Source organism: Grampus griseus, assembly GCF_964374135.1.
Source record: "Grampus griseus genome assembly, chromosome: 12".
Lineage (NCBI taxonomy): Eukaryota > Metazoa > Chordata > Mammalia > Artiodactyla > Delphinidae > Grampus > Grampus griseus.
Window position 1 is genome coordinate 61,422,530 of NC_139006.1, and position 27,493 is coordinate 61,450,022.

Genomic DNA, 27,493 nt, shown 5'->3' on the forward strand with positions numbered 1-27,493 from the left:
CCGTAATGGGAGAGGCCACAACAGTAAGAGGCCCGCGTACCGCAAAAAAAAAAAAAAAAAAAGCTAGAGCTCTCGACTCCCAAGCCAGTCCTCTCCCTGCCCTGTCAATCTCCCTCCTTTCCTTTTTGCCCTCAAAGAACTTTTTGCCAAGGTGTGGGTGGTTCAGCTAGGGCAAAAAAAGGCTATCTGACATCACTGCCAAATCAATCACCTCCAATTCCAGCGCCACCCAATGACTCTCAGGCCCAGGGATTTGGGGCTCCATGCTGTTCTCCAGATGTTCCTCACGCTACCTTTCTGCAATGTGAAGTGCTCCTCCAGAGCAGGCGAAGTGGCCTCCCCTCCTTCCCAGGGTCCCACCATCCCCCAGGTAGCACTGAATGTGAGGCAGCCACCAGTAGACTAGGGGTCAAGCTCAGAGGCTCTAGCCTGGGCTTGGCCACAATGAGCTGGCTGACCTTTGGTCAAATCATTCATCAAAATGGCCTAGAATATTTCCAAAATTCCTGGAATATTTCTAGAATTTCAGAAGGTCTAGGGGAAATCCCCTAGTGCCTGAAATCCCCAGTGGCAGTCCAGGGAGGTATCCTCTGGTCCCCTCAAAGCAAAAGCCATGTGTCCCTCAGAAGCACTTCTGACTGGCCTCTGTGTTGGGGGACCTGCCCGGCTTTGCATGAGGCATGCTCAGATGCCTGCCAGGTGGTGGAGTGAGGAGTTATTTGTTCCAGTTTGTGCCCTCCCACGTTCTCCCACACACTGGAGGGCACAGCCATCCTTCCGTTCCACCCCATTACCCACCCAGGAATGGCTCACTCTTGGCCCTAGGGCCTGGTCCTTGCATTATCAGCCCACGCTCCAGTGACCTGGATTCTATTGACTTTGCAGCTGCTACAATCCATCCCCATTGGGGTCGGACAGGTGTATGGCTGTGACAATCCCTGGACAGGTGGCGTGTTCCTGGTGGCCCTGTTCATCTGCTCGCCACTCATCTGCTTGCATGCAGCCATTGGCTCAATCGTGGGGATGCTAGCAGGTAGGACAGGGCCCCCTCTCTGCAGGGATCATTTTCCTGGGGTCATTTTTCCCCAGCACACAGCAAATTGTCTAGACTTATCTTCACTGGAGTTTTTAAACACTGTCAGGGCTTGAGAATTATTTTTCCATTTCTCGAGTCCGCAAAGGGAGCAGATTGCAGTAGCAAGATGTGTGGAGAGATGCAAAGGGACTGAGACGTGTTGGCCTGTAAGCTGAGCCCCTGGGAGCTGAGGGGTGGGAGGAGGGTAACCCAGTGAGGGTGGGGGCCAGTAGCAGACCAAGCAGAGGTATAAATGACCCAGCCCTTCGAAATTTTGACTAAGCTAAAAGGAAAACTTTTCTCAGAAATTGAATTGCCATTTGACAAATGTCATTTAATTTCTATATATGTGTATATATACACACTTATATATGTAACTGCAGACAGTAGAGTCAGAAATAGACGTCGGGCGCTTTAAGAATAGGAGCCTGTTGATTTATCGCAATATTTTTCAAAAACTTCTTGGAAGCACAACTTTAAAAATAAATTGTTTTATTTGGAAAGAATTTCAAACTTATCAAAAATTATGAAAATAGGGCTTCCCTGGTGGTGCAGTGGTTGAGAGTCCGCCTGCCGATGCAGGGGACACGGGTTCGTGCCCCGGTCCGGGAGGATCCCACATGCCGCGGAGCGGCTGGGCCCGTGAGCCATGGCTACTGAGCCTGCGTGTCCGGAGCCTGTGCTCCAGGACAGGAGAGGAGAGGCCACAACAGTGAGAGGCTCGTGTACCACAAAAAAAAAAAAAAAAAAAAAAAAATTACGAAAATAAAAATAGTCCAAGAGGCACCCACAAATTCTTTACCCAGATCACCTGCTGTTCACATCCTACCCCTTTTGCTTCCCATTTCTCCAACTGGATATATAGATATAGCTATATCTGTATATACATAATGTTTTTCAACCAGTTGAAGCAGAACTTTTTCAATTGAAATCTTTCTTGCTAAAAATGCAGCTGCTCTGGCCAAAGGAGTGGAGAGGGCCTAGAGTCCACCTGTTTGGCTTACCCTCACCATAGAAGTAGTCATACCTCTGAGTGAAATCTTCGAAAAACAGTGGAAACCACTGCTCTCCTCCCATTTTTGGTTTCCTAAGACCAGACACTATTTGCAGAGGCTCCTCTGATGAGTAGGGGTAGCAGGTGTGGGGGGAACGACGGAAGAGAGGCCACCTGAGACCTGGCACCAGCATGGGGTGATCTTTGTGCTGCGACCCTGAATCAGCCAGAAATGCAACACCTTGTCCCACAGCCCTGACGGTGGCCACGCCCTTCAAGACTATCTACCTGGGCCTCTGGAGCTACAACTGCGTCCTCTCCTGCATCGCCATCGGTGGCATGTTCTATGCCCTTACCTGGCAGACCCACCTGCTGGCCCTCATCTGCGGTGGGTATCTGGGAAAGCTGGCAACCAAGCCACTCTGCTGTTCCTTGCCCTCCCCACTCCCCTGGTTATGTGACATCCATTGTGGCCACTAATCAGTACTGAGCAGTAGTGATGGAAGGACTGTGGCTGGGGTCCTATCACTAGAGGGTTTAATGGTAGGGTCCCTAACAGCTGGGGGATTTGAGGCTCCTCCACTGTCAGATGGAGTCATCACCACTATTACTGCTACTATATGTACACAGTGTTATAAATTTCACAAGGAAATCCCACACACGTTTCCTCATGTGCTAGTGGCAGTGTTCCTGCCCTGAATAACTCTTCATTCAACCACTATTTGTAAGGCACCACTAAGTTCTAGGCCCTTGGCTAGGCATGGAGAATACAGAGGTGCCCACATCCTCATGAAGCCATGGTCTAGCAGAGGAGAAATAATTGCACAATTATTCAGGCTAAGATATCTAAAAAGATGGTTGGAAAGATCCAGTGAGATGATGTATGTACCTGGCAGCACTGAGGTCCCAGAAAATGAGAACATAGCACTAAGGAAGCTTGATTTCCATAGAGTAAACAGAGAAGAGAAGAGAAATGGGCCACGATCATTACACCTGCACCCCAGCACCATGCTCTTAAAGGGCAGAGTATCATCTAGAAGAGCTTTTCCTGTTTTTTCCCCACTTATGTGTGGGGACTGTAAATGACTTCCATGTCTCTCGTATCCTCCTCAGCATCCGGCACAAGGCTGGGCTTGGAGACAGTGGGCTCTGTAAATATTTACCAAGTCAAAAGTGCCAGGTATTTTGAGGTTCAGACTGTAACTGTCTTTGTCCTTCAGAGGAGTGGCAGATTCCTGTGGCTGGAACCATCTGGGAAGGCTTCAAGAGGAGGCTGGGGTTTATCTCAACACTTTCAGGGTGGGATTTGGATAGGCAAAGATGGGGGAAAAGGTGTTCTGGACAGAGAAACAGAGCAAAGGTACAGCGGTAGAAGGAGCTTGTCCAGAGGCACCAGGGGTGTGGATGAGCTCCCCTAACTGTTCAACTACTCTCATCCTATGGGTGAACCCACATGCCTGGCTCAGGGACGCAATAAGGCCCAGCCGTGGTGGGACTTGATTAAGGTCCAACAGCATCACAGCAGCTCAGAATCTTGGACAGGAGGGACTTTATCCAGAGCTCACATAGTCTGACCACTCACCCCCAGACAGATCAGCCTGTGCCAGACCATCACCAAGGTCAGTGTGGACTAGTGAAAGATGCTTATTGACCCCTGACTCTATTCAAGGCCACCATGGAAGTGGGGAGGGGATAAAGGGGTATGTAAGCTTTAATCTCTACCCTCAGAGAACACACAGCCTGATGGGAGATGGGTCACATCTACCTGCAAAGATAACTAATAATGTCAGGCAAACATGCCAGATGTCAGGGTATGGTGCAAACACCAAAGCTGCTGGAGCCAGAGCGGAGCCCTGCTCTTGGGGAGGGCTGGGGGCGGACCCTGGAAAGCTGACTCCCGATGGTCCTTGTTTTTCCACAGCCCTGTTCTGTGCATACATGGGAGCAGCCCTCTCCAACATAATGTCAGTGGTAAGTTTGGGGTCTCCTGACACTACCCTAAAGTGCCCCTCCCCAGCCAGGGCTTCAGGACATTTGGAGTCTTGTGATTGTTTTCTGGTAGCTAGCACTCCATACAACACCCTTGTCAAGGTTTATCCAGGGTCTGTGCAGAGAAGGACTGGCAATAGCATACATGTGCCTCTGTGTGTGTGTGTGTGTGTGTGTGTGTGTGTGAAAGAGAGTATTGTTACTAGCAGTGGAGAACATGGATGGACAGATGGAGGTACTCATGTTTGGCCGGATATGGGAGATCATTCCTGGGGGATTTTCAGCTCCATCATTAAAAGATTCTGATTGTGCCCAAAGGTACCAACACCTCAAATTCAAACCAACTACTCTGACATGATAAATCCAGAAACCAATGCCCCATCCTCAACCCCTACCGCATCCTTCTCCCCCAAGGTCCCCGGAACCCAGGAACATTTTCAGATCCCAGTGTTTTTGATTTCAGGTTGGTGTGCCACCAGGCACCTGGCCCTTCTGCCTCTCGGCACTCACCTTCCTGCTCCTGACAACCAACAACCCGGCCATCTACAAGCTCCCGCTCAGCAAAGTCACCTACCCAGAGGCCAACCGCATCTACTACCTGACAGTGAAAAGCAGTGAAGAAGAGAAGTCCCTCAGTGGTGATTAACCAAGTTACAGGCAGAAATGCTCTTTGCCTGGACTTGGGTCTGCTCCCTGTAATCTCAACTCTGGGTCAATCAGCTGCAGCACTCACTTTCTTTGCTTCTCTTTGTACCCGTGTGGAACCAAACACACCTGTAACTCCCTTTCCCTGGTGCTGATTTTCTCTTCCTGCCCAGATCACCTTAACTAATCATTGTGCATTGTTAGAGGAAGTTGGTGAGGAGCTTGCTGGCACTAGTAGTAAGGGATGTGTTTTCAATGTCATTGGCTTAAGTCTTTTGGAAAGGTGATTAAGAGATGATCTTCTTGGCATGTTTAACTAAATAATAGATGCTGTGATACTGAACTTGCTGAGTGGTTCCTGAGTGGGTGAAAATTCGGGGGATGCAGGCACCACGGTGCACGGAGCTAATGGCTGATGGGCACATACAGCTTTCCATTAAAGAGAGGAATTTCACACAGGTAGTTTTAAAGTAAAAACAGGGACAGCTAGGGCACTGGAAGTGTCTAAATAGGGAGTCTTGAATGTTCAGGGGTCAAAGTAAAGGACGAGAGGGTATTCCGTAGCAGGAAGGAATCAGTAAGTTAGAATCCTATATGACTCATGATGAAGGATAAGCATTTCTCAGTGTAGGTCAAGCCAGCAACTTTGAGCAGGGAATTCAGTTGAGGAAAGTACCTGAGCTCAGTATGTGAGAGGCTGGGGAAATTTATTTCATTTTCCTGTCTGCTTGTGGGTGTTGGAAGCTTTATGAGATTTATGATACTTTAAACAAAGGGTTAGGCTTGAGTAGAAGAAAAAAACTTATCCATGAATTTCATAATTTGCCTTCCCAATTATAGGCATTAGCTTACATTCAATCTTTATTTATATATAGATCAGGGGTTATCAACTTTTTCCCAGAAAGTGTCAAATAGTAAATATTTTTGGCTCTGGGGGCTATACAGTCTCTTACAAACACTCAACTCTGTCATTGTAGAGCGAAGCAGTCTTAGACAATATGTAAATGAATGATGGTAGCTGTGTTCCAATAAGACTTTATTAAGCAAGCAGCTAGATTTGGCCCACAAGCCATAGTGGGCTAGTCCCTGATGTAGATGATCAATATAACGATGCTTAGGAGCTGGAGATCCACATAACAGTTATAGGAGCTGGTGGGAAGTGGGCAGACCCAAAGGACACCACCATGTTCTTTACACCAGATAAACCACAAGGCATTTACATGCTGGGTGATAGTGTGAAGATCCTTAGGAAATGGAGGGCACTCAAGAAACAGTGATCAGTGTCACCGGAAGCAGGAAAATCTGCCCTGAGGCTCTTTCAGAGACTGACAGGCCCAGTGATGAGCACCAAGATGTGCAGTTTTACACGGGGACTTCCTTCCACACACATGTCTGGGAACCACCCCAAGGCTCACCCTCTCCGGCCCCTCGCTCTCTTTCCCCTCTGCCAGCAGGTGCACCACCACGAGAGGAAGAAGAAAACTCAGGCCCTTCAGTGCAGGGGTTTCTAGGCAGGAAGAGGAGGGGGGCTCTGGAATCTCAGGGTTATAAGGGAGCATGCAGGCCAGGTTGTCCCACCATCCTGTGATGAGTGATCCCCTCCATATGGAGGATGAAGGCTTCTGGGGCTCAATCACCCAAAACGGAGGGAGACACCCCACCCCCACCCCGGCTATTCTAACAAGAGATAGAACCAGAAACCCTATTCATTCATTATGGGCAAATTGTCGTAGGAAATCCCCTCTTCTCTCTGTTAAGCCCTTGAGAATCTCCATCCAAAGCACTGGATCTGATGGGAACAGTCCTTCAACCATGCTTTCTATTGGATTTTCAGGAGAGGAAAACTATTTGGATATGAAAAATGCTTTCAGCTCAACTGGACAAGATTATCTCTCCCCCTCCCTTCTCTCCCCACACCACTTCATAGTTTGTCATTTACAAGGTACCACTTTGGTCACTGGTATCTGGGTTGTTTTTCCCTCCCAAGTTCCCCCTTTAACCCCTACAGGAATTAAAAGTTAACTGTAATACAAGCTGCCAAACTCATTTGGAAAAAAATGGATAAAAGCTAAGTTATTCAGAGAAAGGAAAAAGTATGTCCAGCAAGTCTGGAAAAGCCACAGGACCCCAGAAACTCTACAACGCACTGTGATCAAGATGGCCAGGTTGTATACGTACAAATAAAAAAACACATTATCTGCTAGTGTGATGTAAGAAAGAACCGCCGGGGCCAAGTATTATTAATCACTGAATTCTCTGGCCAAGAGAAGTTGTACAGGAGTGATAAAATGTTTTAAAAAAAAAAACTTTGGGAGCTAAGAGGCCGAAAATTGATGGTAATTTTTCAAATTTGGTCAAACAATCTCCTTCCAGAGGCAGAACAATTCTCATTAAGCCAGGCTGGTGGGCAGAAGCGGAATCTCTCTCTCTCAAGTATGGATGAGGGTGGGGTAGAAGTGAAAATCCCCACCCCTCTAAGAAAACTCTGCCCAGTGCAGGGCACTCTTCCCACAGGCCATATACAGATGCCCAGATGTCCTCTGAAGTAGCCCAAATAGCCTTTCAGGACCTGAGAGCTAGCTCCCTGGAGTGATCTTGTCCCACCTTCACCAGAGCTTCGCCAACTACTGTCCCCTTGAATGAGTATGTCACGAGCCCTAACCTTACAGATTCTCACCACCAACATGGGGTTGCTTGGGAGCAGGCCCCCAGGAGGGAAGGAGAAGGGCTTCAGGGAGCATATCATAGCTGTTTTCCTACTATCACCCCAAACTACCAGCAGCAGCCCTTGGGTATACAAATGATAGTTGAACATAAGTATTTATGGATGAACAGAAATAAGCAGTCATTAAAGAGAGTAGGAATGTACGTGTGGGGTTGGGGATAAGGGGGCTTTAGAGGAGGCACTGTCTTAAACTATCTTTCCCCAACATACCCCTTTCTCCCTCTCTCCACTGTCTCTTCCCTCTGACCTGGCCATCTCACCCTCCCATTTTCATCTTCTCTCCTACAACACTGATGAGTTCTACTATCACTGTGAAATAGTTTTGTTCTATTTTTAGAACAAAAAATTCTATTTTTTGTTCTATTTTTGAGCTGTATTTTTAAATAATCTTAAATCATCTCTCCTGTCTCTTCTATGATAATTGACATAATAAATTTTTTTACTTCTTCTTGGTCAAACTTGGGAGTTTGCTAGGGAATAATCCATTTTCTTTAATTGTAAAATTTTGTTGCCATACTATTACTCATAATATTCTCATGATAATTTCTCTCTCTCCTGTTATCTGTTGCTTTGTCTCCTTTTTCATTTCTAATCTTATGTAATTTTGCTCTCTTTTGCTTAATCAGGCTTGTGAGGGCTTCATCCATTTTATTGGTTTGTTTCAAAGAAACAGTTTAGAATTTATTTGTCCTTTTCTACTCATTTTGGTTTTTTTTTTCTATGTGTTTTTCCCATTTTTTCGTGGTTTATTTAAATGGTTTTCTTCCTAATGTTTTAAAATTCATATAAAGTTCCTTTATTTTAGATCTTTCTCTTTTAACAACAAAGACATTTTAAGGCTATTAATTTCCCTCTGAGTACAGCTTTAGCTGTGTACTGTAGGTTTTGGAATAAAGTATTCTATTTTCATCAGTTTTAAACAGTTCATAACTTTACTTTTTATTTCTCTTTGATGCAAGGATTATTTAAGAATGTGTTTTTTAATTTCTAGCACTTTAAACTTTTTGATATTTTTTAACTTCTTATATCTAGTTTTATTGGATTATGAGCAAAGAATATGGTCTGTTCAATCTCTATTTTAAAATGTTATGCATTTTTCTGTGTGGCCAAGTATTTGATTGATTTTGGACATACAAAATGCAGATTTTTGATTTGAAGGAAATACATATTAAATTCATTTATTAATTGCATCATTCAACTCTTCTATGCACTTATTTATTTTTTGTCTATGAATCTTAATTCTGAAGTGTTTATTAAAATTCAACTATAATTGTATAGTTTTATTAAACTCTCTTTATATTTCTGAAATATTTGTCTCATATATTTAGCAGCTACATTGTTTGGTGCCTATGGACTATGACTGTCATTGTTTCTTCTTAAATTTTATCTTTTACTATTACAAAGTACCCATTTTTATACTCATTAGTGCCTTTAACCAAATTCCAGCTCAGCTGACATTTATGTTGCCATACTTTCTTTCTGGTATTTTCTTTTTTCTGGTGTATTCTTATCCCTTTATTTTAAACTTTATCATTTCCTTTTAACTTTATCATTTCCTTTTAACTGTTTTTCTGACTTCATTCACTCATTCATCCAGAAGATATTGTATGGGGAACTATTAATATGTTACTCAGGCCCCCCTGACAACAAACCAGGAAAGAATCAGACCAGTTCCTGCCTTCAAGGAATTCACTTTATGGGGATTTGCCTGAGCAGGTGATTAGTCTCACCTGAAGTAAAGGTGAGGATGTCACCACAGACTACCTGTGCCACATAAGGTCACAGCACCAGTTTCATGATTTTGAGTGAATTATCTTGTCGAGTTAGTCTTCTGTTTAGGAAAAGTATCAAGCATGATATTAAGGGTTTCAGGAAAATTTCTATGCCTCTTCTCCTCTTGTCCTCTATCTTGCCATTATCTGCTGCCCAAACATTCCCAGCCATCCCTTCAGTTCAAGTCTTTGAACCTGTTAAAATGTAAACAGTCCTGGGAAGGTAACACAGTAAGCATGATCAATCACTTGCATCTTAGTTTGAAGGAGTCATTTCTGAGAATAGGTTGGATGAAAAAGGAGGGGAGAGTACAAAGGAAAAAATGGGTAGCACATTCTGAGAGCATCTTTGGCAAGGGAGGGCATGCTGACATGGGGCTGGGCTGGGTGAATGAGGTCTGGAGGCCCCTTTGTTTCATCAGGAATGATGATGAAACTGTCATATTCGGCTTGGAGAAGAAACGTCTGGGGCCATGACTGTCCGTAGTATGAGGTAACACATGTGGAAGAAGAAGTCAGTTTACTCAACAATACTTCAGAGCATGGAATACGGACCACTACATGGGAGTGCTAAGCAAGCAGATATTGAGTCAGTGGAGAGGAGTGCTTTTTCACAGTGGAAGTTGCCTGAAAAATGGTTGTCCTCTGAGACCCTGAGCTCAGGAACAGGGCTGGGGGCCTGTTGGAGATGCTTGCTTTGAGTGGATGTAGACCAGCTGACAACTGCAGCCTCTCTTCCAGCTCCAAGTTTCAGTGATTCTATAGCCCTGAGTTCCTACAGAAGAATAAGGGGGAGGTATCATTAAGGTGGCAAAAAGGTAAGAACATGGAGATAAATATATCAAAAGTATACCATTGCTGCCATTATAGCTTTTCCTAGAGCTTGACTAGTTAGCCATTTGGTCAGTCTACCAAAATGCTCAACATGGCTGCTTGTGTGAATGCAAACTGAGGGGCCAGCATCACTCAACTGTGCCTTGTCCTTGACTTTCTCCTCTTCATCACTCTCCCCTCTCCAGGGATTCTTCTTCTGGTCAACCCTCTAAGATCTGCCCATCAAAAAACTTAATCTTCCTGGCCTACTTCTGTGGCTACATCAAACCTGTGTGCCCCAGTTTGTTTGTGCTTCCTGTATGAGTCTGAGCTTTGTCTCCTCAGGTCATAAATGCTGTGAGGGCCTGGGGACAACTATTACCTAAAACCAGCTAGGAGCTGGCAGTTTCAGTGTGGGTATGATTTCCACCCAATAAACCACAGTCTCATCTGACAACTTTAAAAGGTATTCACTTTTTAATGTGAGATTTTTCAACTTGCCTGGGCTTCCCTGCCTCTTGCCATTCAGAGAAGATAGAAGAATCCATAGAGAACACTGCTGTCCCTAATGGAACTAGAATTCCAAGGCCCCAAGGAGGGAGGCAGGGGGCATTGCTAAATAAGTCCTTATTCTCTGTGAACTGATAACTAGGAGTTGCCAGCCCCTCCTACAGCTACACAGGCTGCTGGAACAGAATGAAGTAAAGGAAGTAACTCTCCGGGGAACTTCTAGCTTGGCTTTCATTTATTCCACAGGAACTCTAGGCTTTTCCCCTGGAGGAATCTGACCTCCCCAAGTTTGGCTCCTGGAGGTCAATGCAGGCTCCTCCCCCTACGAAGCTGGAAATGCAGAGTTGAAGCCATGAGCATTATGAAGAAGACTTAGTTCTGAAGTAAATTCTGATGACCAAGCCCTCCAGGAGATAATCTGTATGCATAGATTATCTTGGGGATGCCGCAGAATCTGAGCTGTGGCCTCTGGTAAGACCCTCAGGGGACAAGGGTCCACCTCAGTCTTCTGCTTTCCAGGAGCACTCGACTGCCCCTCCCTAATCTAGTGTGCGTGACAGATACTCACCACACTTCTGAGTACACAGCTCCATTTGGCTCATGGAACGTGTGAGAATTTCCTGGATGGCTCCTCCCTCCCAGGTGATCATTTCTTGTCTTTTCAAACTGTTTACATGTTGTACGTGGGTAGCATCTCCCTGTCACTTTTAGATGCTTAAGGGCTGGAGTGAACACACCACAGGAAGTTCAGGAGCCTTCAAGGAGAGGCTAGAGTAAGAGGTCAAGAGATGGGCCTCCAGAGCTGAGCCAAGAGACCAGCCAGCTGGGGGGACAAGGAACGTGTCCTCAGCAGACAGCCATGGGCCTTGAACTTGCAACACCAAAAGAAGGCCCCCTGTGCAGGAAGCTGACCTCTTGTCAGTTCCCCACCCCTCCCTGGAATGTGGGTCCCTCCGGGGCTCCTCCCTCACTCTTTTGTTTGCTTTCCTTCTTCATGAGGCCCTCCGTAATCAGGACCCCTCCTCTGCAGTTCCAAAACACCTGGCCTGGTGAGAAGGGGGCCTTTGACGTCAGTGGGGAGTTTGTCTACTCAGGTGTAGCTAATATCCTCAGTGTGAGGTTCTGTTTCTGAACTTGGGTAGCCACCTCACACCCTGTCACTGAGGGGGGTTGGGGGTATACATGTGCAGGGGTGGGGGTGGGTATACAGTTGATGCTTGACCCATCATACTCACAAAGCCAAACAAAACATGTTTGGATTGGGCCTCATCCCCAGACTCCAGCCCACCAGAGCCCCGCCCCCCCAAAGTCCTCATGGGACTTGGGAGGGCCGCTTCCCTAATATATAGAGCTCAGAGTCCTTTCTGGATGCGGGGGTTAGGTCATGCCCTTCTTGCTCTGAGACAGACCCCAGGACCCAGTCAGCAGAAGTCAGAAGGAGGAAAGGTCTAAAAATTTCCACAAAACCAGAAAGACAGCATCTAGTATTAGGCTGTGCAGAAATAACCATCAAGACGCTGATGGCAATACTGTTCCCCAGCCTGTGCCCTGCCTGTGGTGGGGGGAGTTAAGGGAGTTCATTGAGGTGGGAAGGCAAATTGGCACCCTGAGGAGACAACACTTAGGTAATTGCTTTAAAGGCAAATACTGGAGCAAGAATTCTAAGGAGAGGAGTAACTGGGAGGTGATGCTTGAGGGAGGACAGGGAAGCTATTATCAGGCAGTCCAGGCTCTGGCCCTTTAAAGGAAACCTGCCTGATCAAACCAGTTTGGAGGAACCATGGTAGCCAAACCAGTCTTCCCCGGGGAGTTTAGGAAGGTCGGAGAGTGAGCAAGCTGCAGGAAGAACGTTGTCTTTCCTCTCCCTCTTCCTCCATGGTACCCTTCCTCAAGTGGAAGGCGTGCACAAGGCATAGGGTTAGGAAACACAAAGGGAATTTACAGAAAGCCAGTAAGAGGATGAGCTGCGGGCTCTGGGAACCGAAGGGGTTCGGCTTTAGGGAGAAGTCCAGCACCTGAGTTGAGGACCAGAGACGCCGCCCAATTGGAAAGGAGCTTCTTCCCAAATCCTGGTGGTCTAGATTCCTCCAGCCCTGTGCAGAAAATCAAAAAAAGCTCAGGTAAGAGGTCCTGGGGGAGAGAAATGAATCAGATAGAGCCCTAGCCAACAGGACCATCTATCTGACTTTTCAAAGGAAGAGAAAAAAGGTAGGCCAATCTTTTTCCATTCCTTTCTTCTGCTGAGCTGCAGGAGGGCAATCCTGGGGTGGGGGACCTTATTAAGAACTCCAGAGAGAGTTCAGATCCTGGAAGCTTGAAGCTGGAAGGGCTCTTAAATAGTTATAGTTCAAACCCTTTACTTTTAGATGAGGAAACCATGGCTTGTCCAGGAACCTGCCCAGGTGTTCTAACTCACAACCCTGAGCTCTTCTTGCTTATCTAGTGATGGATCCAAGTTAACCCATCAGCCCTCAAATCCCCTTACCACCTTCCTGCCCACTGGATGAGCCTTCATATTATTTATCATCCTTTCCACAACTCTGTAACCCACAGCTCTGACATCAGTATGGTTCCCAGGGCAGCCCCTTGTTGAGCTGACTGTGGGATGCTAATGAGGTAGATTTGAAAACCTTCTTCCCAGGAGTCCTTCCTTACCTGCTGCTTCCAGGGTGGAGGCACCTGGTCCAGGCTCCTTAGCCTTTCTCCTCAGGTCCTGTACACCTTCCACAGACAAGCCAATAGAAGTAGAGCATCTCAGGAACCACAAATATCTTAACATCCCAGCTTAACAGCCCATCTCCTCAATGGCCCTCTCTTACATGGCCATCTTAGATTACTTTAGACATGTTGTGTGTAGCTACAGAGAGTGGATGTAGAAACATCCAGAAGGAAACAGATAGCCATGCCATGAGGAACAACATTCCAGGACATTGAAGTTATCTGATCAGAGAATGGGATCTCCTCAAAAACTGGCCCCAAAGGATATGAGCCTTGGTGAACTTGCTGAAGTTAGGCCATCCTGTGAGTCTCGGAAAGGCCATGGCCAGGCCTCTGCCTACTGTCACATACCCCTTCTCTCAGACTTGTATAGCATCCACACCCTCATTTAAGATTAGAGGGGAAAAATAAGTTTACTCTCAAGTGTCAACTGTGACTAACTGCTATTGGTTGTCTGGAGCTTTGTGTTAAGAAGGATTCTGAGGCTGTATTGAAACTTATTGGGAAAGAGTGCTATGATCAGTTAGCTATGTTTGCCATTGGTAATGCAAAGAAAGGGTGGCAGGGAAGAGGATGTGGGGAAAGGGTGTATGGAAACATTGCCACAAGAGAAGAAGCTGGTATACAATGGCCCAGAATTTCCTTGGGCTTTCATTGGATGGCACAAATGCAATGGTACACAGGTGGGTTCTTTTTATTTGTTTTTGGTGACTTTTGTTACTCCTTTTAGGGTATGATATACTTCATAATTTTTTTTTAAATAAAAAAGTCACAAGTCCATTGGTATCATTTGCGAAGGCTCCAGCTATCTGTAAAACACCTACACTACATGGGAAAAGAATCAAAACCAGGACGTCAAAATCTAGCTCCACGAATAATTAGCTGTATAGCCTCAAGGAAGCTACTTCTCTTTGGGCCTCAGTTTTTTTCTGCTAATGCCTAGACCTAAAGTTCACTTGGTTATAAAGGATTGATAATTTCAGGTAGTTTCATTTGATTGGAAAATTTTCATGTGCATTGTAACTATAAAAGTCCACCATGGCCCTAACTCCAAAAGATGGATCTAGGGTACCTTCTGCAAATAATGGAATGATCCATGTGGCCAAATAAGCCAAGGATGGCTTCACGGAGGAAGTAGAACATAAAGCAGACACTGAAGGGTGCATAGAAACTAGGCAAGAAGAGGCACAGAGGGCCAGAGATAAGGCCAGAATGCCAAGGCAGGGTGTGTGTTGGGCAGAGAAGGCTGAGCAGGTTGATGAAGTCAGCTGTATTGTGGAATACCTGGAAAGCATGGCAGAGGAGTTTGAGCATTATTGTACTCTTGGCAATAGGGAGCCATGTAGATTGTTGAGTAACAGAGTCATGTAATGATATGGTCTAACAGTTGAAGCACAGAATGGATTGAAAGGAGGGAAACTGACAATGTACACAGGTAATGCTGAGGTGTGAGCTCGGTGTAAATAGGGGAAGGAGAGTGAAAACTCACTCTAAAGGAAGGTCAGTCAGGTGTTACCCCAGTGACAGAATGGGCACTCTGACCTTTGCACTCTCTTCAGCCTCATTCATGAGGTTGTAAATGAGGACCAACTCATATATGCTAATTAATATCTTCACGACATGAGACAGAGACACCAAAGTCCCCCCAATACTCCAAGCCTTCATTTCCTCCTCTATGAGGGGGCGGGTACTCGGTGGGGGGGGGGGACTGTATGAGAGGGCTGGACTGGATAATCTCTAAAGCCTTTTCCAATTCTAACGTTCGATGCCTCTGATAGTTTATAGAATGATCTTTGAAAATGTCAGCTAAACACAACTTCACAGAAAAAGATAGCACCTCATTTACCACCCACAGGTATCTATATCACACACACACATACACACACACAGAGTAGCCTTGAAAATTACACATCACAGTGCAAAGCTCAACTTCCACATGGGGAAACATATGCCTAAATTGCGGCCAAAGTGTTATCCTGTAGAACTGGGTGTAGGAAGAAATCAAGTTATGTACTATTGTCACTTCAAAAAATCCTGCTGGCATAGTAGCTAGGAAATTACCTCCTGGTGTGTGGTTGTGTCTGCCACAGTAAGTTGGAGGAATAAGAGACCCAGTGATCTGGGGAGGGATGACAAAAGGGTCTTGATAGTAGGTTCCAGATCCTCTATATGTTGGGCGTTGCTAGTGATAGATGGACAGTATTGGTCCACCTCCAGGAGACAGGAAAACCTGTTCAAAACCTGAGAAAGACAGCTTGTAGAAGGAGTATAGGTAAAGACTTGAGTAAAGGTTGATTTTAGTAAAATAGACTAGATCATTTTTCTTCTGAAAGGATGTCATATATGGTTTGGGTTTGTTTTTTTCCCTTCAAAGAAATTGCAGTAAGCTTCAAACTTGTATTTGACAGGTGGGCTCTTCTGTAAAATGGTTTTTACCCAGGGTATTTGAATGGATTGCATTTTCTGTATGTTAGCAGTCAGTAGAGGTGTGGGTACTATGGGATACTACTCTCCAGGAAAAAAAAAAAAAAGTGCTTCTGAACAAATCATTATGGCTCATGACTATTCTTTTCTTCTCTGAGTCAATGGGAGGAAAGCATCACTGGACTCTTGCCTGTTAAAACACAGGATGGTGGCAATCCTCAAGGGCAGGGACCATGCCCCTGAAATGGTCCTGAACAGCCCCAGTGTGAAGCTACACACATTGGGACACTTGAAAGGCTTGTTAGAGAAGGAGGGGGCAGCAGTTCCTACACCAGGTGGGAAAGCCGAGGAGTTACTCAGCTGCTAAGGTTTACCTGCAGGTTCTCAAGGACAGAGCTTCTCAGCACGTATGTAGCTAAGCCACGAGAGCAAAGCCCTTGGTCTTCGAAGCAGACAGAGGTGGGCTGGTGAGGCCAGAGTCCTCAGGCCCAGGCCGTAAACATCATCATCTGTTTTCTGCACCATGCCACACAGTATTATTTTTATGTGTGCCATGATGCTGGGGGGCAGGGGGAAGGGGAAGCTGGAAAGAACTCCCCAGGGTGAGTTATTGTCAAAAAAAAATTTGTTCTTGGGCTTCAGAACACCCAGCTGCCCTCTTCCAAGAAGCTTTGGGGTTTTCAACCACCTGGTGTAATCTCTTGTTAACCAAAGCAAATCCCATCAAGCAAGATCTCTGTCTTCAGTGGCCTGTTTTATTCTCTCTCATTAACTGGCTTCTTCTATCCACCCATGAAGGATTTCTGGGTTTCTGGTTGGTTGGTCATAGATGGCCAATCACTTTATCACATCTATAAACTTCCCTTCTTTTCTCCAGGTACTGCTGGAGATAATCAACTCTTGCCCTGAAACTTCTAAATCCCTACACAACTCAGCTATTACCATCGTTAACCTATGAAAGGCTCACTTTTATTTCAATATTTATCAAGCATTTAACATTTACAACGAGATATATTATTTTTTTAATAGTTCATACCCCGAAATAGCCAACGGTTGTTCATTTTACTATTCAGAAATTAAAATGTGTAGGATAATTATCCCTCATTAATGTATTCAACAAATACTTCTGAGTGCCTACAATAGGCCAGGCTCATGCTGGGTGCTGGAAGTGCCAATATAAACCTCTGTAACCCAGGCTGTCAAGGATCCCACCGTCCTGTGAAGGTGACAGACAGGAACACGAGGTAGGAGTGGGTGATGATAGGTATAAAATGCCAGGCCTGCCCTGACTTAAGGACCCACCCTGCCCAGAGCACAGGCTGTTCCAGAGACATGGCCTCCCTGAGGAGATACTGACATGAGCTCTGCAAAATTATTTTCCCCAACATTTTGCAAGCATTAATTTCATCTTCATAACAATATGAGAACGAAATAGCAGGTACCCTCCGAAATATCTGTCATCATTCTATAGGTTGGGTTTGCAAGGTCAGCTCTACGGGGTCTGTATATCTCCTTCTGAGCGCCGTGCTTGCAATGAGGGAAACTGTCGATGAAATTACTTGACTTGCAAAATGCCGTGCAGAATGAGCGATGCTGGTTCCCGGCCAGTGTTATCGTTGTTTTCTTTTTTCCCCACCACACCAATGGAACATTTATTTCTAGAGCATTTGATAGATGTGTTCATGATATTTTTGAAATTGCCTTTATCCATTATGAAAGCCCTGAGAATCTGTCCCAAAGGTAGTGGTAAGTTGCTATCATCTTAGCTTTAAGTATTTTCACAGCCTCAGGAAATGTGTTACTTTCTCTCCAATCTTCCTTGTGGCATCCGTCCCACCTGTCATCCTCACCGCTTAGCCGGCACATCTGGAGGGGCCATCGCCCTCCCTGGGTGGTTGGTCTACAGCTCAGCACTCCCGTCCTGCCCACGGGAGGTCCAGGAGCAACACGATGTCAGACCACATTTGGGGCTACCTCCGCAATCACCCCAAATAAGAAAAAAAAATGTGTTCAAGGAAAAGAAAGATACTCTTCATTTTTGTTTCTGTGGCTGGGACATCGATTCTGGGAACACGTAGTACTGTGGACCCTGACCCACTTTCCTGGGCTCTGAGCAAGCAGCACAATCTAAGTGCTGAAAGCGAAGGGCCAGGGCAGGAAACGGGAGCCAGGTCTTCTGCGGCCATCCGTAGAGCAGCGAACTGGGAGTCTGGAGACCTGGGTGCAGCTCCTGGCTGTGCCATAATTAATAAGCTATGTGACTTGGGTGGGGCGAGGTGATTTCTCTGGATATGGGAGGTAGACTGTGATCTTGAAGATCCATGCAAGTCTGAACCTATGATGCTAAGGTCAAAATATGGCTCTGCGCAGGGCGTGGCTAGGGTGGCTGACCATTGGCACGTGAGAAATGAGAAGCATTGAGCCAGCAGAGGTGCCCTTCCAGCCTGGGAGGTGTACACTGTGGACTGGCTATGGGAGAATGCCCTGCTTTGCCAGATGATGCAATAATACCCCCTCGGTCCTCACTCCCCTGCCCAGAACCTATCTGCAGAGGTGCCCTACGGAAGGCTGACCTTCCACGTGTGTCTTAAGCACAGGGTCAAGGGGGCTTCTCCAGCCTCTGGAGTTATGGCTCCATGGTGACCCACGGGCAGGGTGATGAGTGAAAAAGGAGCTTTTTTCCCATTCCGAGCCTAGAGGGAAGGGACACAGTCACATGTGTGACCTTTCAGTCTGAGAGTATAGACAGAATACCTTCTTTGCTCACACATGTCCCACATACTCCGGTTGTTGGTCCTGCTATATTCTCAGCTTTGCTAAAGTTGTTTCTACATGAGTAGTGTGAACTAGACCAGTTTTTTCAAACTTTAATGTGCACACAAGTCAGTTGGAGATCTCATTTAAAAAGAAAAAACAAAAAACTTATTCCAATTCAGTGGGTCTGAGATGGGACCTGAGAGTCTGCATTTCTAACAAGCTCCCTTGGATGTCCATGAAGCTGGTCCACAAACCAAACGCTGAGCAACGAAGCTGCAAAGAGGACTGAGGGCTGAGAGCCACATGGCTCACTGTTTGTAGGATGCTTCAGAAATCATCTGAGCCTCAATTTTCCATCTTTTGGTGATAACAATGCCCAAGTGAGTTAACTTACAGAAGTGTGCAAATGTAGTAACAGTGTGAAAGCTCTCCAGGCAGCCACTTGATCATCTAACTCTAGACTTCACTGGAACCACAAGCAGAAAGTGTCAGAAGTGTCTGTCTCGGGGACCACCACGTACTCCAATTAGTCAGTGTGGGCCGGGTGTAGTAGGGTTTGGGGCACGCATCATGACAAGCCGTCAGGTGACCTGACACTGTCAATTCTCAGACCCAGTTTGAGAAACTCTGTGCCACATGGTAAGCTACTCTGTTCTCCACAAGGATAGAAATGTTTCTTGTAGCTGATTGCAGCTTCTTAGCTCCCCACAGAGCAAAGCAATGTGCACAGAAATCACCTGGGGAACCTTGTTGAACTGTAGATTCTGATTCCATCAGCCTGGGTGGAAACTGAGATTCTGTATTTCTAACAAGCTCCCAGAGGAGGCTGCCGGTCCAGGGACTACACTTTGAGCAGCAAAACCCTAGATGAGAGGTTCTCAGCCCAAACTGCACCTTAGGGCCACCTCCTAAAACATCTTGGGCATTAAAAACTCCAATTTTAAAAATGGGTCTGGGGTAGGGGTCAGGCATTTTTTTAAGCACCCAGGTGATTCTGATGTGCAGCGAGCACTGAGGACCCACACACACAAACTCCCTACTGCAGGCGGAGGCCAGGCCACCGGCTGAAGGATGGGAACGGGCAGTCAGCTCGGGCCCACCATCCACGCCAGTCCGAGACCAAGTGAAGGAGGTCTTAGAGCAGTGTATTACTGGGGAAACAAGGCAGGCTGGCCTGTCCATATCTTGACACTGATAGGTGTCTGGGATGCAGTTTCTGTGAGGAAAGGAAGTTTCATCGGGAGGAATGGAAAAGAGGGATTTTTCCGCAGATACTGGTGCACTCACTGCTGCAGCTCACGCCACGCTGCTCCTCTGGCTCTGCACATGATTTCCCTGCACTCTCTGCTTGCCTCTCGGGGGGTGGTCCAGGGTGGGACACTGACCTGTCTTGTTTTGCCCCCGGCCAGGCAGCGCTGGGGGGCCGCCGCCCACGACGAGCCCAAAGGCAGATGAGGGCTCGGAGGCTGTGCACCCCAAGCCCAGGAACGTGTTCCACATCGAATGGTCATCCATTCGCAGAAGGAGCAAAGGTGTGCGCTTCCCACTACCCCCCACCCCTGACCCCGCTCCCGGGTCCTTGATCTGCTCACCTCTAAAATGGGGACCATGGCAACACCTCCATCACAAGGTAGTGGGGAGAGCCACAAGGGTGAGGTTCAGTCTCATCACCCTCGACCTCTGACCACAGCCACGGGTTCCAGGGTCTAGACGCCCTGGGGCAGGGAGACTGGAGCCGCGACAAGCAGCTGACTCTGTCAGTCTAGGCCAGGAGGTTGCAAACTTCACTGCACATTGGAACCACCTGCATCTCATTCCCGGAAATGCTAATCCAATTCACCTGGGAAGAAGCCTGGGTGGCAGAAGGAGCTTTAAAAGCTCTCCATGAGGGAGTTCCCTGGTGGCCTAATGGTTAGGATTTGGCCCGTTCACTGCAGAGGCCTGGGTTTGATCCCTGGTCAGGGAACCATCCCATATGCCGTGCAGCACAGCCAAAATACAAAAAATAAAATAAAAATAAATAAAACTTTGCACTTTTAAAATGACCCCAAAAAAAGCTCTCCATGAGATTCTAATGTCCTGCCAAGTCACAACCACTGATCCTGATGCTACTGGTCCTGATGCTGATGCTGGTCCTGATGCTAGACAGTGGTGATGTCTAGAAAAGGGAACAGATGGAGAGCCCTGGAGGGGAGGGGCTCCCAAGGTCAAGAGGAGGGTCTAGAGGGCAGCCAAAGCGGGGAAACCAGAAACTTCAATTTGGACGCTGAGGACATGTTGTGTCAAACAGGGAAGAGCTGGCAGTGGGGGAGGGGTGTGGGGTCAAGTGGGGGTCTCCCCAGTCAGATGCACGGTGGGAGCAGCGTCATGAAGACCCAGGGCAGAGGGGCAATCTAACTTTGCCCTCCAGAGAAGGGAGGCGACTTGCCCAGGGTCACACAGCTGGTGAGGGCATGGCAGGGATAAAACTGATTCCTGGGTTAGCGTCCTTTTACAGTATCACATGCTTCCCAGAAGCATGTGACTTTCTTGCCCCAGTTTGTCTAAGCCTCCTTGTTTTATAGCCAAAGTAGCCAGCCAGAGAAATGGCCTGGGGTGGTCTGGGAAAACCTCATACACTGGGGAGAGGGCACCAAATTAAATCAAGGACCCCTTTAGCCCAGGAGTTTGTGTTTGACAGAGACCCCAGGGCATCCTCAGGAAGAAAGCATAGTTTGCCTCAAAAAGTTAACAATCTCCCTGCAAACATATTCTTAGGATAGTGGCTGGGGACTGGGGTGAAAGAGGGCCTAGCAGAGAGCCCCACGCAAAGGAGCCTGGGAGGCGGGTTAGCAGAAGCTGCTGAAGAGCTGACGCTTCAGACAAGCAGAGAATCCATCAGGATATCAAACACACTAGCCTCACAGTCTAGAGTCATCCTCTTTGCTTCCTACTCTTCCTTTCAAACTTCCTTAATTTGTTTCTCTTACATAGTGTAACTTCCCAACCACACTGGTATTTGCAGTCCCTGCTCCTTCAGATGGGGGAGCTCAGAGCCATTGACGTATCTCTTCTAGTGTTTAGGTGCCCTGAAATCTCATGAATGCAGACAGAATGGCCAATTGAAGATACAGGGCATTCTGAGCCCAGACAGCCATTCTCACACTGGACCACAAGAGGGCACCAGAGCATAAACAGCAAAACCTCCAAGGGCCTTCTTTCATGTTACTTAAAACCTTTCTGAAATTACTCACCTTTACAAATAAATTATCTTGTAATAATGAAAAATACATTCAGAGCTACTTAATAACAGTTTTCTAGAATTACAAGGACATGCCAAAATCTGTGTCAAGTGACAACACGGATATCACTTGTCTTAATCCAACAAGAAGCTGCTGCTAAAATACCTAAAATTCTAAGACATACATCCTAAAAATACCAAAACAGCTGAGGTTATCCAGTTGGAAAATGTTGTAGTATAATTTGAACACAGACGTATGGTTCAGGCAGCTTAATGTTTTATGAGCAATAATGCCTCATAAATACCAATCTTCGTGTTCATGTGGAAAAAGAACCCTGGGTTCAGGGCTCACAGACAGCTTTGTTTCCTCACCTAAAAAATAGGGTAGTTGAACAAGATCAGAGCCTCTTAACTAAAAGTCAGCTGAGTCTCTGAATTCCCTAAATTCTTGTAAAATGTCCAATTTACATGAAGATGTGAATTTTTTTCCCCCGAAGAGCTTGCCCAATTGGGTGTGTGCAGTAGCAGAGGAGGGGGCCCTCCTGCCCCAGGCGCAGAGGCTGGGGCATCCTCACTGGGGTAGAAAGTGCTGAGTATTCCAACTTGAGCCTTGCAGGAAATTTGCTGCTAAGGTGCCAGGGTAGAGGTCCTAACAGATGATGTTCTCCCTGCCAACTCCAGTATTTGGAAAAGGTGAACACCAGGAAAGGCGCACCAAAGACCCTTCTCCCCACCAATACCGGAAGCCCACGGTCGAGTTGCTGGTGAGTAAAGAGTGGCCCGAATCAGGGGCAGCGCCCACATCACATAGTCCGCAGCAAGGTAGAGAGCTGAGGTCCAGAAAAGACGTCCTCTGATTTAGGCAAACTTTTCTTGAGTTCATATTTCCAGAAACATAATTATGTGGGATAAAGATGTCTACTTTTCAGTTTACTTTATAAAGTTTCATGTTTCTTTTATTTTGATTATTTCTTATCCATCTTCCTCTGAATCCAGCATTCAAGCACTTAGGAAATAAGCTGGTGCCAATTTTCAAAACAGAACATTTACTTGTTTAATTTTATGAACAGTTAAATTTTAAAGACTAGACATGCTAGGGTGGGAGGGGATACTTTCTTCTGGAAAGAGTATGGTACAGTAGAAGTAATATTTGTTTTAAAAAAAGAATCTAAAAATCGGTGGGTAAATCTAAATTCTATCATTTGACCTTGACTTTTACAAATGAGAACCTCTCCATCCATGCCTGAGACCTCATCCACAGAATGAGGATAAAGATGTTGTCTTGTTATACTACAGTCATGAGGGATTGGTTCCAGGACACCTGATGTGTACCAAAATCTGTGGATGCTCAAATCCTTTACATAAAATGGCATAGTATTTGCATATAACCTACGCACATCCTCTGGAATACTTTAAATCATCTCTAGATTACTTACAATACCTAATACAATGTAAATGCTATGTAAATAGTTGTAAGTACAATGTAAATGCTACGTAAAAAGTTGCCAGTGTGCAGCAAATTCAAGTTTTGCTTTATGAAACTTTCTAGAAATTGTTTTTGAGTATTTTTAACCTGAAGTTAGCTGAATCCATGGATGATACAGATGGCTGACTGTGCAAGGCTGTTGCCCATATTAAATGAGGTAAAAGATCAAACAAAACAAAAGATATTCTGGTCTACAGAAACAAAAATGATTAAATAGCAATTTCACTAAATACCAAGTGAAAATCTTAGCTTGTCCCCAAGCAAGCAAGTCACTCCTCAGTGTGAGAGCCTCAGAATGTGGGAGCTTCTTGCCCGTCTCTTGTCCCTGGACAGGATCTGGACACCATGGAGGAGAGCTCCGAGATAAAGGTAGAAACAGACATCTCCAAGACTTCCTGGATTCAGAGTTCCCTGGCTGCCAGCGGGAAGAGGGTCCGCAAAGCGCTCGGGTACATCACAGGAGAGATGAAGGAGTGCGGAGAGGGGCTTAAAGGTAAAGTTTCCGTGAGAGCAGCCCCTGCTCCTATCCCTAAAAATGTCCCCTCTGGTCGTCCCCCAGGAAACACGCTGCACAGATCTCTGTAGATGAGACTGAGTCCCATTTCCATGGATAGTATAGGATAGGATAGGATAGGGTAGGGTAGGATAGGAGTTTCACTCTTATGACAGACACGCAGTCTCTCAGGATGTAAATGCCAATACATGTAGGTATACAAGCTCTCAGTTCTGAACATAACAGTCATGTGCTTTCAAATATCCCCTCAGAATGTCACATTGTACACAACATTGCAAAGCAACGATACTCCGATAAAAATTTTTTTTAAATAAAGAATGTCACATTGTAGGACTGGGATTCTAGAGCCAGCATTCTAGAAAAATGCCTGCCCTAGAGATGGATCGTGGGAGAGCCGTGTCTACTATTCCAATAGGTTCCCGTTAGCAATCCTTCAGACCTCAGGCCATGGGTTTGATGCCTGCTGGGCTGCAAGAGTTTTCTTTCTGGATCCCTCCTCTTGAAAATTCATGCCACTCTCACAGGGGCACAGGTCACACGGGGTACCCACTGCCTGAATGACAACCTAAAGACCACAGCCAGCTCTCAGTGGGTCTGAAGGGTTTTCTGGGCAGTCAGATGCCCCCTCAGGTTCTTGGTGTACCCTCCTCTGTGGCAGGTGACAGCAGGGAGCTGAACCCACCTTGGACACCCAGCTTCCCTAACCCCCTTGCCCTCTGGGGCCTCGCCTAGAGGTGTAACAGCTGAGCCTTGACTGGTTCTATTTCAGACAAATCCCCAGTGTTCCAGTTCCTCGACTGGGTCCTCCGGGGCACATCCCAGGTGATGTTTGTGAACAATCCCCTCAGTGGCATCCTCATCGTCCTCGGCCTCTTCGTCCAGAACCCCTGGTGGGCCATCTCGGGCTGCCTGGGCACCGTGGTATCCACCCTGACAGCCCTCATCCTGAGTCAGGACAAGTAAGTCCCAGGAAACCCAGGGTCCAGGCCTGAGACCACAGGTAGATCCCCGTGGGGACATTCACCAGCCTCACATCCTCACTGCCTGGCTCCCGGCTCAGAAACCCCTCACAATAAGGTCACTAATCACTCAAAACAACCATTCCCTGGTTACTTTTAACAACCACACATTGTCTAGGGGGCTGTGAAGGGTTGATGGTTTGAAGGGGTGTGTGTGGTCAGGCTCCAGCTGAGAAAAGCCTGACTCAGAAGGAAAATCAAGAAGGCAGTGCCCTGCGTCAGGCCTCGGGGAACCCCTCCTTCACCAGCCCTCCCCCCCAGGTCTGCCATCGCAGCCGGACTTCATGGCTACAACGGGGTGCTGGTGGGGCTGCTGATGGCTGTGTTCTCGGACAAAGGCGACTATTACTGGTGGCTTCTACTCCCCGTCATCGTAATGTCCGTGTCTTGGTAAGTTTGCTTCCAAGGCTGTGGGTGTAGATCAGCCTTTCTACCCCAACTCCGTGACTGTCTGTCCAAACTGGAGTTTAAAGAAGCATTTCCTTAGCTTGCACATCAGAAACAGCCACTAGAAATAATTACTGATGTTAGACAGCAACAGCACCACTGTGCTAGGTGGTCTGTACACAGTATCTCATTACATACCCTCCTTTACTCTTCATTTTTGTAAGATCTAAAAGAGCCCCTGGTCCTACCCCGGCAGAGCACAGGGAAGAGAACTGAGGCCCACAGAGGTTAAGAGCATACTATGGGGTCCTGTCAGTGTCTGGAGATCTTCCCATCCCTCCTGCTCCCCCAGTGCTACCCTGTCCTTGGGCACCCTGACCAGACAGGGACAACCTCCCAGTGTGGGCTGCAGGCCCAGCCCTGCCCAGAGCCCTCATACGGCCAGGCTCCAGGTCCTTACTCACCTGCAGAAACCACAGGGCACGCCGGCCAGGAGTGCTCTCTGCCTCAACAGACATTTGCTGAATGATTGAATGAATGTGATTCCCCTCACCATCAGCCCCTTTCCCATGCCTGCGCAGGGAGCCATGTGGCTCTTCAGGGAAGGTCTGTGGCTCCCCGCCTTAGGATCTCCCCTGAAAGCCCTCCTTCTGAAGTTGAGTCTGGGCATCCACCCTGTTGCTGTGCAGGGGCAGAGGAAGGAGGTTCAGGGGAGGAGCTGCCCAGGGCCAGTCAGGCTGGGAGAGGGAGCCAGCCAGCTGCTTTTCCCTGGGAAGGCACAGGGGGCCCCCTAAACCCACTCAGGCTAGTGTCAGGGCCAGGGGGCATCTTGAACAGCATCTCCTGTGCTTCTGCCCTCAGCCCCATCCTCTCCAGTGCCCTGGGCACCATCTTCAGCAAGTGGGACCTCCCGGTCTTCACGCTGCCCTTCAACATCGCAGTGACCCTGTACCTGGCGGCCACGGGCCACTACAACCTCTTCTTCCCCACGAAGCTGCTGCAGCCCTCCTCCTCCATGCCCAATATCACCTGGTCGGAGGTCCAAGTGCCCTTGGTAGGTATCGTGGAAGGTGGAAGGGCAGCGTCTGTCCAAACTCAGTGTTAAAGTGGCATTTACTTATTTTGCATGTCAGAAACACCCATGAGGGGCTTTCCTGGTGGCACAGTGGTTGAGAGTCCGCCTGCCGATTTAGGGGACACGGGTTCGTGCCCCGGTCCGGGAAGATCCCGCATGCCGCAGAGCGGCTGGGCCCGTGAGCTATGGCCGCTGAGCCTGCGCGTCCGGAGCCTGTGCTCCGCAACGGGAGAAGCCACAGCAGTGAAAGGTCCGCGTACCGAAAAAAAAAAAAAAAAAAGAAAAGAAACATCCATGAGTAACAACTATTACCAATTATACAGTGCGAGACACTCTACCTCAATATCTCATTAGCCACCAGCTTTTTCTTTCCTCTTTTTAAGAGCTAAAACGGCCATTTTTGGCCGCACAATGTCCTATCATAGCACAGGGGGAGAGACTAAAGCCAGGTTAAGAGACTGCCTGAGGTCACATGGTTAATCAGTAAGGAGCAAAGTCAAGACTAGAACTCCCGCATCCTGACTCCTAGACTTGGGTTCCTTTATCTTTTTTTTTTTAAAAAAAAAGCCTTTTTGATGCTTTACTCCAGTTTCAATCCAAGCGACTCTGTGTATTTTTGTCCTCCTTCAATGTCATTGAATCATTGAAGATGTGCACATCACACACACTGCCATCTGTTGGCTCGACAAGTCTCTGCTCCAGCCTGGGGAGCAGCTTCCCCTTGCTCTCTGGGGCATCCTCACACTTTAAAGCACAGGTGTTGCTCCACTAAGAATTATCTATATAACAGAGATTTTTACGCTTTTGGCAAGTATTCTGTATATACTGCTGGCCGCTGGAAGTCTGCCAAACTAAATAAGAAGCTACTCTAAAAGCGTTAAGTCAGCCTGGAGAACTATGCCCATCAGCCTTCTTTTCTAACTGGGCACATTTTCTCTGAGGTCCCCCTACTCTCTGTTACACTAAATGACTCCATAGGCTAGAGCTCACTCTGAACTTTGTTATTGGCAATTCATCATCTAACCACAAAGCCACCTGGGCTTGTTGAAGGGAATTTGTGTCAGAAATAATGGTGCCTAGTTTCTCTGAACAGTTCAAGGAGACAGCAGCATGGCAGGGCAGAAAGAGCCCTCCATTTGTCCAAGACGCATTATCTAGGAAGAGACGTATTCACATTAGCCCCATCCTTGTTGGGGTGTGTGTGTGTGTGTGTGTCTGTGTCTGTGTGTCTGTCTGTGTGTGTCTGTGTCTGTGTGTGTCTGTGTGAGTGTACCTTCATGAGCCAAAGGTGAGAAAAGATGCTGTTAGCAGTTCAGCCCCTCAGGCTTCCCTTTCACGATATTAAACCAATCAGTATCTTTTGAAGTCAA

General features: G+C 47.0%; 1 protein-coding gene across 1 annotated transcript in view; it reads left to right on the forward strand.

Moving 5' to 3' along the window:
* Positions 1 to 27,493, forward strand: part of SLC14A2 (solute carrier family 14 member 2) — a gene marked incomplete at both ends in the record, with an annotated part of 54,699 nt that overhangs the window by 20,508 nt on the left and 6,698 nt on the right. Inside the window, 10 exons of the mRNA XM_082668117.1 lie at positions 886 to 1,033; positions 2,323 to 2,457; positions 3,991 to 4,040; positions 4,522 to 4,696; positions 19,832 to 19,954; positions 22,324 to 22,406; positions 23,462 to 23,621; positions 24,412 to 24,601; positions 24,923 to 25,051; positions 25,910 to 26,102. Of these exons, the coding sequence (XP_082524243.1) occupies positions 886 to 1,033; positions 2,323 to 2,457; positions 3,991 to 4,040; positions 4,522 to 4,696; positions 19,832 to 19,954; positions 22,324 to 22,406; positions 23,462 to 23,621; positions 24,412 to 24,601; positions 24,923 to 25,051; positions 25,910 to 26,102 (1,386 nt within the window). The remainder of the gene's footprint in view (positions 1 to 885; positions 1,034 to 2,322; positions 2,458 to 3,990; positions 4,041 to 4,521; positions 4,697 to 19,831; positions 19,955 to 22,323; positions 22,407 to 23,461; positions 23,622 to 24,411; positions 24,602 to 24,922; positions 25,052 to 25,909; positions 26,103 to 27,493) is intronic.